The sequence below is a fragment of the Syngnathus acus genome, chromosome 13 (assembly GCF_901709675.1).
Source record: "Syngnathus acus chromosome 13, fSynAcu1.2, whole genome shotgun sequence".
In the NCBI taxonomy this organism is placed as follows: Eukaryota; Metazoa; Chordata; class Actinopteri; order Syngnathiformes; family Syngnathidae; genus Syngnathus; species Syngnathus acus.
In genome coordinates this window covers 13,650,258-13,659,386 of record NC_051098.1, presented here as the reverse complement: position 1 = coordinate 13,659,386, position 9,129 = coordinate 13,650,258, and the positions used below count along the sequence as shown (strand labels likewise).

Sequence of the window (9,129 nt, the reverse complement as noted above, 5' to 3'; positions counted from 1 at the left end):
GGCATTTTAAAATCCTCATCAGATTTACATTTTAATTGAAGGCATGGCAAAATAATGCAGATTCTTACCAATATGAGTACTTGGAACATATACAAGATGACAAAATCTGTTGCATAACCTGCATTATAGAAGGTTTATGTGTATTTTAATTTTGCCCACATCACATGATCCATTCCAAGCGCCAATTATTGCAGTGCCAACCTTTTTGGACAGCAAACCTAACATTTCATCGTTAAACTGTATGAAGGACTGAATAGCATTCATAAATCGAAAAACTGATCGCAATATTTGCTAAAAAAAAAAAAATTGTCTTGAAACAACTGAAGCCTGTTAAAGGGTCCGTGCAAAGAAACACTCACTGGACATTGATTGGCTTCTGTAGGCTTGTGATTGTTTGATTATGTGTCAGCTGATTCCAGCAGCTCCATTTCTTTTTTTTTTTTTTTTTTTTCTCCCGCCGCTGACGTGAGCGAAGACAAAGCGTGCGACATAATAACAAGGACTACGAGATAACCTTCTCCGCAGCCAGACTGTGTGAAGGCAACCCGTCTTGTTGGGAGAAAATGCGTGACATCACTCCAGCAATGTTGTCCTCTTCAGACTGTTGACAAAGAACATTTTTGAAAAATAGTCAGTTTCAAAGCAGTATTGGCTTGGAGCCTTCCAGTTTTCAGAGTTCAGTTTAGAGGTAGCACAGTATTGGATCAAGGCAGTAATGATGTTTATACAAATGAAAGTCTGCTGTAATTTTACAATGAGGAGACGCTGCTTTAGTGTTGGCGTGTCATCCATCTTGTGATTTAATCCAATCACGTTTCAGCACTTTGCTCATTTGCAGGCAAAGACCTAATTGCGCCTCTCATCTCGGCATTTCTCTGGTTTCCTGTTCCCCGCCCTGAGCTGACCGCAGCAAGAACGAAACGGAGACGACGCCACAATGAGGTCTTGGGACTTCTCAGTCAAACGAGGGCTTTTAAAGCCAACAAAGACGCCACTAGGTCTCACCGGAAAGCATTTTGTTAGACTATATGTCAATCAAACAATTGGCAAATGGATAGAGGCGGGGTCGCTTGCTGTGACAACTTCTCAAGTGATCCATTAGCCCACGTGACGCCACCGCAGCCGCAAGCGGAGTGCTAGCCGCGGTGGTCGCTAATGGTCGGTCCCAAGTGACTGGATTAATTGCTCAAACAAGATTCGGATTTAAGTCCTGAGTTGAACCTAGAAGTTTGATCAAACATTTTGGACAATTCTATGCTTGCGACTCTGTGGGGCCACTTTAGAGATGTTCTTTTTATGTGCCGTGTGGAAACCTTCCATTGACATGAGAGAGCTAGATGTAAAATTGTCATTAACCATTATGGATGGAAAATACAGATGCTACTGAATATATAAGAATATACTGACGCCCCAGTTGTACATGATGCTGTGTCATCACTTGGTGAACGAGGAAGTCGGTGTGAAGCACTATGACGGCCATTTGCCATTGAATGAGTAGCAAACCTGAGGACGGCTGCTCAGAAGACGTCTCTGCTGCGATAGCGGCGTCTGTGTCCACGTTGCCCGTGTCCACGTTGCCCGTGTCCACGTTGCCCGTGTCCACGTTGCCCGTGTCCACGTTGCCCGTGTCCACGTTGCCCGTGTCCACGTTGCCCGTGTCGTCGTCTCTCTCATCTTTCTCATCTTTCTCTCCCTCAGCTTCGATGGGCTCACTCACCAAGACGGTGGGTGTTGGACTGTCTGCTTTGTCTACAAAACAAAACTAAAATGACTGGTCTGATGTAGGGCTGACTGAGTTAAAAAAAAAAAAGTGATTGTTTTTTTTTTTTTTTAACTGAATATTACAATTGTTTTTTTTTTTTTTTTAACTCAATATTACAATTGAGATTTAAAAAGCAATTCTTCAAGGCCATGTATTTTTTAACAAACACAAACAATGAATTCATCTTCATGACAAAAAACAGCCCTAGTCTGCGACATGTCACCAACACACACACGTTTTTGTAAGTGATGACAACCTTGCGAGGGGGCGTCAGGAGCATCCTGGAGGTCCTCAGAGATGTCCGGGGCCGTAGCGTCGGACACGTCGGTTGGAGCGCATTCGGACGGCGATGCGTCTGATGCGAGTGAGGGCGCAGCTTCTGGCTCTGACGCCATGACAACCTGCTGGGCTTCTGACGTTTCTGGAGGTGGTGCAACAGATATGTCGCCACTGGGAACTGAAAAATAATTAAAATTACATGTGACCCCCCAAAAAAAAAAATCAACATGACTCAATGCCAGCATTTGTATGGCACACTGTGGTTGTGCTTAGTCATGCTCTCATTGCGCTTTTGTATATCAGAATTACCAGAGTTGTCCTCGATGGGTTCGGCGGTCTCCTCCTGCTCCTCCTTTTGTGGAGGGCTGCTCTCGACACTCGGAGGTTTCATGGGGGACTCCCCCCCCATGCTGCTCCGTGGCGACAGCATGTCCATCTCCTCGGCCCAATCCGACACGGGCTGGTGTCCGTCCAGCAGCTGGAACGGGCTGATGGGCTTTCCCGCCTCTGGGGTATTTTGTGAGGGCGCCTGCGGTGCGGGGATGTGGATCTTGGGTCTCGGCGTACGCTGCTCACGGGGGCTTCCGGCAGACGGCGGAGGGGAGCGAGGCGAGGGTGGCGCGGGGGTGCCGTGGTCTTTATCGGCTTCCTCTTTCCCCGCATCTTTCTTCCCATCTTCGTCGGACATTTCCTCCTCGCCCTCGCTGGCGTCTTCCCACTGGTCGTCGTCCTGCTCTTCATCTTGTGCCTGCTCCGCCTGAGAGAAGACGGAGTGAGAGTCACATGAGGTTCTAACACGACCAGGTCTTCAGATTCCGGCTGCCCACCTTCTGTGTTGGCTCAGGTGTGGATTTCTCCTTTTTCTCTTGCTTGGGTTTGTCTTTTTTCTCCTTCTCGTCATCTTCCTTTTCTTCCCAGCGATTGTCGTGCATACTGTAAAAAAATGGGACAAAAAAATTAATTTACTGCTTTATGATGGGATGCAGTGACAGAAAAATTGAGTAATTTAGTTTAAATGTGTGTCCTCCTACCTGTAGCTGGGCTTCCCTCCTCTGCCCTTGCCTCGACTCCGCTCCCCTCGAGGCCCCTGGGACCTGCCCTGGGACAGGAAGTCGCCAAATGTGTGTGCTTTGGGCGGATGCTTGCTATCATCTGTTGGGGGACACATTGTCGCCAAATGTAAAATGCATGTCCGTGTTAGTGGGAGAGAAAACACTCGCATGCAACTCATCAGATGATGGTGAGTTTAAAATGACATCACGGAGCCTGTGCGTCATACTTTGTCCCCCCCCCTCCCCAAAAAAAAGAAATAAACACTGTGGTTTAGAATGAACGAACCAGCAAAATAACATCAAACATGGAATTTTCGGAAATTGACAAAGAGAAAAATATAAAGCAAAGAAGTGGGAGATGAGGCGGAGCAAAAGAGAGGAAGGTCACAGCTTTGGAGGGATGGAGGAGGAGAGGCGGGATAAGTGCTTGAAGAGCGAGGCGGGAGGTGATGAAAAGGTTACAAAGAGAAGGTAGGAAGCCGGATCAGCGAAAAAGAAAAAAAAAAGACGAGATGAGGACACCGGAGTCATCCAGCCAATTAAGAGTCAGAGAATGATGTAATACAAACCACACTTCTTCCACTTAAGTCTGGCAAAGCCTCAGAAAGCAGCAGTCAAGTGGCGCTAAAAATAATTCGCAGCTTTGATCCGTCACACCTCTCACGGCTGACGCCAACCACTCTTCACCCACATCCTGTGTGTGTGTGCATGTAAAAGAGGGCGAGAGACTACGGGACTAATGAGCGTGACTGTGCGTGAGTAAGAGAGAAAGTGTTTGTGAATGTGAGCGAGTGTGTACACATTTGGGTCCGAACGATATTAGCTCCTTTTAGCAACTTATGCTTATTTGTAACCACGTTAACACCAGACTAAGATAACGACCTTAGAACTTCGATCTAGATCTTCCTCTGTTTATTTTGGGTCGGGTTGCAAGGCCAGAAAGGCTCGCAGGAAGCTCAGACTTCCCGCTCCCCAGCCTTGACCGCCTTTTCCACACAACAAACAAACAGCAGCCACACAAACACAGAAACAAAACACACGAGTGCAAACTGCTTGGATAAGTACGCGCACACAGACCGCATTGCAATGGTCAGTCGCCCACACTGGGGGTCTAACCTGAGGTTCTGCCCCGGGACCCGCCGCCAAAGTTACGCCCTCGGACTGCGGGGAGGACACACAAAGCATCACTCATGATGGGAAATAACATCAAAGATGCATTGTGGGTAATGGGTCATTTTTCAGTATGGACCCAGGCCGCTTATGAGGTCTCCGGGGAGGTCTCAACTCCACTCTGGGGAAATACAACCAACCACTTAGCTAATGAACTTAATAAACGGCCACTCGCATGAATTCACTCGCTCCTACATGGCTACATGCGACATGGACACCGAAAGCGAGAAAATGTGACGCTGCTCTCCGCTTCTGTGGAGATGATGGGAGGTGTATGCTGCCTTTCCATTTGTAAGAGTGGAGAACTTGTTTTCACGGCAAATAGAAAAGGAAACCAGCCAGCGAGCCAGAGCGTATGTGCACGTGACGTTGCAAGTGAGAGCAAGCGAGTAAAGGGAAAGAGTGATTGAGTGCGTGACCGGGAACACAAAATGCTATAAAAAGATCCAAGTCACGTAAGGAAACGAAAATGGCTCCTTGTAGTAAATCATTTTTGGGAATGTCCAATATTTCGGTCCCTAAAGTAAAGGGCGTGTTGTGTTACCATGGCAACAGTAACATACCTCTCCTGCCTCCCTGCTCTGGCGTGCCGCCGCCCTCTGCTGCCGCATTCGCTTCCTCCTTGAACCTGTGGACGAAATACAGGTCCGCACACGGCTGTAATGACGAGCCAACGCTGCTTCTTGTCCTACATGTTCTCCGTCTTCTGCGCGTCCCACTCGCGTTTCCACTGCCCGGTGGCGTTGCGATGGCGCGCCAGTCGCTCCTCGTCGATCTGCTCGCGCTCCTTCTTCCAGCGCAGGTACTCGGCTCGCTCGCGGCCCGTCATGGACATGGTCATGTCCATGGAACCCTTGGGGCCGGGACGCCGACTCTGTCGAGAAAAGCACAACATTGCGGTTTGACTCACACAAAATAATGTGGGAAGGCTGACTGCCATTTTGATTCCAAGAACGCAGATTAGGGTTTGATGGCGCATGGCACTGACGTTTGATGACTCGCCATAAAACGTCTTGTGCCAGATAGTTTTTGGCTGAATTGGATATTTGTTTCGATTCGCATGATCCATCTCAGTATTCGACTCACGGTCCACTCTTTCTCCAGATCGCCGCCGGTCTTGACATTGTCAAAGTCCAGCCCGCCCCAGTTGCGTACGTGTCTCCTGCTGCCCTCCTTGCGGTCAATGTCGGGGGCCGGGCCGGTGCGACGCGGGTCGTCTAGGAAGTGGCGCAGGGGCTTATCACCATCTGCCTGAGGAGAGAAAAACATACGTTCTTCTTTTTGACAGATTCAACAAACAAGTAAACGTGGTGGTATAATGCCAGAGCAGTGATGCACTTTGAACAAGAGAAGTGTCTAGAAAATTGTCCTGACAATCAAACACAAATTAATCCATATAATGGATTCATCGTCCAACACTAGCAGAAACGAATACATATGGAACCCAAATGTGTTTGTTTGTTACCCGCTGGCCTCTCTCATATTCTGCTATTCTCTCCATTTCCTCGTTCATCTTCTCAATGTTTTGTCGCCTCCTCTCCTCCCATTCCTGCTTGGGAAGAAGGAAATGTGTCACAAATTGTGAAAATGGAACATTAGATTTTTTTTTTTTTTTTTTAAAAAAGAGAGACAATCCACCTTGGACTTTCTGTCCCCACCGCCTGGTGTCCCGCCTGCGTCTCCTCCTCCTCCTCCGCCTCCTCCTCCGCCTCCTCCTCCGCCTCCTCCTCCTCCTCCACCTCCTCTTCCCCTCCTTCCTCCTCTACGTCCTCCTGCGTCACCCGGCTCTCCATCTCTGGGCGTGCGTGGTTCTCGCGGTCTTCTCTCCTGGCGGCCCCCGCCTCCTCCTCTGGGGGTCCCCCCTCTTGATAGCCGACCGGAGCCCATCCGTCTGTGGGGGCTGTGGCCGTCGCTGGGCCCTCGGGGGCCGTCATTCTCCTCCGACGATCGCCGGCTGTAGGGCGTGGCGGCCTTCCAGTCTTCCACCACTCGCTTGTCCTACAGCCAACAACAAGTGGCTGGCATTCAGTAAGTGCCTTAATAGTTTTTGCTCTGAGCTTTTTGGCTCATGAACAAGGTTGATTTTCTTTTAAGCTATACTGTAGTTGTGCAAGTAAATGTGTAACAAAATATATTTGATGATATAAAGTCTTTCAAATGAGGGCCAAATTTCTGGAGGCTCAAAGTGCAAATTGAAAAACAAAGCATGGCCTACCTTCTGGCGAGCATGTGACGCAAAGGGAACAGAACATAAAAGCGAGACATAAACAAATTACAGCGCCTGTGTGAACGTTATAGCATCATGTTGATGCCGCTGCTCTGGTTTCCAGCCGCTGCCAGGGAAGGTCGTTCCGTCTAATGTTGATCTTTTTACAAGGCACGCTGACAGACGAGAACACAGACTCGGCTCTCCGTGAAGCAAGCGACAAATGCAGTCTGATGCCATTATCAGTTGTTTGATTTGTCATGAGAACAGCTTTGCATGAATGATACAAGATAGGATGATTAGGAGATGAATTGCTTCATGTCAACAGCGATGTTTCCTGGAAAAGAATATCAGGTTCTACATTCCAACTCACCCCCCCTGCTGGGGACTTGGAGAAGTCAACCGTGACGGTGAAGTTTTCCTTTTCTATCCTCCTACGGTCCGATTCTGCCGGCTCATGGCCACGAGGCTTCCGCGGGGTGGTGATGGCGATGCCCTCCTGCTCTGCCTTCTTTTTGTCTTCTTCTATTTCCTGTTGGCAACAAAAATGCAGGCCAATGAGTCAACATCAAAATTTGGCATCCTCCATTAGGAACATGTATTAGAGTTGACCACGTACTTGATAGCGCTTGACCAGAGCTTCGTTCTTCTTTCTCAGCGCTTCGATCCTTCGGTCCAACTCTGCATCCTTCTCCTCCTTGGTTTTGAGGTCCACTGCTGAAGACTGACATGCATAAAAATAATAAGAAAGTGAAGTGGTTATAAGAAGGCACAAAAAGAAAGAATGAGAAAACCAAAGATAAGAAAAACAGTCGACAAGGAAACCAAAAAGAAGGTTAGAAGTTAGTTGACAAAAAGTGGGCAGAAGATGAAAACAAAGAAGAAAGACAAAAAGAGCAAGAAACACGTAACTGGAAAAAACAAAAGACAAACATAAAAACACAAAAGACCAACAACAGAGTAATAAAGACAACCAAAAACATGTACACCTCCAAAACACAAGCTAGTAATTAATTGGAAACATGTCACTAGTGAAACAGCACCACCTTGTGGACGCAAAGCGCTGGACATAAAAAAACAAAACTTACCATAGCTGCTTCTGTCTTGTGGTCATACACAGGCGATGGGCTAATTGCTTTGAGTACACTGGAAAACAAACAACAGTCCAAACCTTTACATTTTACTATTTAATTTTACGGGCCGAATAGTTGTTTGCATTTTAATGGCAATAGCAAGGCCACGTGAAGCTATTTTAGCTCAAGTTGAACTAATCCCGAGCTCAGGTGAGGGAAACATAGGTTGGCGCATGCGTAGAAACAAATCCTTCATGAGGACCCGCTGCCAGCGAATCAAAGTCGGGCGAATACGAGTCACAAAATACACAAATTAAACCATTAGAAACATACTTTTAAACAACGACATATTGGAGAAACATCGTCGTCTATATAAAGAGCTTTCCCAGACCCTTCATGGAACGAATGTCTGATTTTAACGTAATGTAAGCACGACAAGCCATGACACAAAGCGACTCACAAGAACCAAGCCGTAAAGTCGAAGCGGACGACGGACCGTAAATCAAGCGAGTAGAACGACAACGCTGATAAACGTAAAGTCTTGATTTTTATAAAATAATTACCCAGTCTACTGCTGGCGATGAGTTTTGTACTAGTAGCTCCCTGCCACTTCCAGCACCGCACGTTAGTTGGATTCCGGTGAGGTAAGGGTCATTTCCTGCCATAAAGTGAGCCCAACTCGGCGGATTTAAAGGGACAGTGGCGCTAGTTTTTTCCAAGCATGTTATTTTTGTTCATTTTGCAAAATAGCTGTCATATAAGGTTACATACATCGTCACTGTTATGTTTCCACTCACACCGAAAATCAAAAGTTGACGTTAGAATTTAGAAGTTTTTTTAAATCCGCAAAGGAAGTGTAGTACGGAGATTTTCCGATGGATGGCGCTCAATTGCTACAAACTCGTTTGTTGTCTATCTGTTCATGTACTGTATGAAATTAGTTTTGTTTTTACCGTCAAACTATATATATATCTAGTAATTTATTATATTACACATTTTATTATACTGTATTTGTGCATTACATTGTCAATATAAGTAAGCCTATTACAGCAATATCGTTGTATGCTGGATTGTTTTTGATGAGTAAGATATAGAATGCCTTCACTGGGTCACATAAAGGTTACACCATGATGACACATGATTATAGTGGCATGACATCAGGTGGCCAGTTTGATTATATAATATGTAGAAGTTGAACATAATAACAACATGTTTGCAAGGGTCAGTGGTCGTCCATTTGTGTCAGTCATGCTCATCACTTCCTTGTTGGAGGAGGTGAAAGAAGGTTGAGGGAGTTTGAGGTGTGGGGTGCTGGGCGATGATCTCATTGTTGAACGAGCCAAACAAGCTCCCGGGAGACAACATCGGAGCCCTTGAGGTTGCGATCACGGAGAGATGACACCAACGTTAGCCACTTTTGTTTATACACAAGGCTGTCTCTAGGGTAGGGGGTAATGGAAATGGCAGTGGTGTGTGTCTCCGGGCAGTTTACAGATGCAATAACCAAAAGCACTTAAGTTTCCTCCAGCTTTAAGCCAACTCGTGTGAACTTTCTGGCTTGTTAATATGACTCTCATCTCTACACAC

The 9,129-nt window shown here is 46.7% G+C and overlaps 1 protein-coding gene across 5 annotated transcripts; it reads right to left on the bottom strand.

Annotated features, from left to right (window-relative positions):
* Window positions 1–8,230, bottom strand: ccdc9 (coiled-coil domain containing 9). 5 transcript variants are annotated; one of them, XM_037267958.1, is made up of 18 exons: window positions 8,106–8,230; window positions 7,558–7,615; window positions 7,089–7,193; window positions 6,843–7,001; window positions 6,003–6,261; window positions 5,902–5,966; window positions 5,729–5,812; window positions 5,350–5,514; window positions 4,956–5,137; window positions 4,827–4,891; window positions 4,210–4,254; window positions 3,073–3,193; window positions 2,869–2,974; window positions 2,351–2,798; window positions 2,019–2,219; window positions 1,639–1,749; window positions 1,504–1,548; window positions 1–601 (listed from the first exon to the last, which is right to left on the bottom strand). In XM_037267958.1, exons 2-18 carry the CDS (start codon window positions 7,558–7,560, stop codon window positions 597–599), a joined length of 2,169 nt encoding a protein of 722 aa, XP_037123853.1. In that variant the 5' UTR covers window positions 7,561–7,615; window positions 8,106–8,230; the 3' UTR covers window positions 1–596. The 5 variants fall into 5 exon arrangements, with proteins under 5 accessions (XP_037123853.1, XP_037123855.1, XP_037123852.1 ...); XM_037267960.1 differs by having other exon boundaries at window positions 5,902–5,963; XM_037267957.1 differs by having other exon boundaries at window positions 5,902–6,261.
* Window positions 8,231–9,129: the final 899 nt, after the last annotated feature.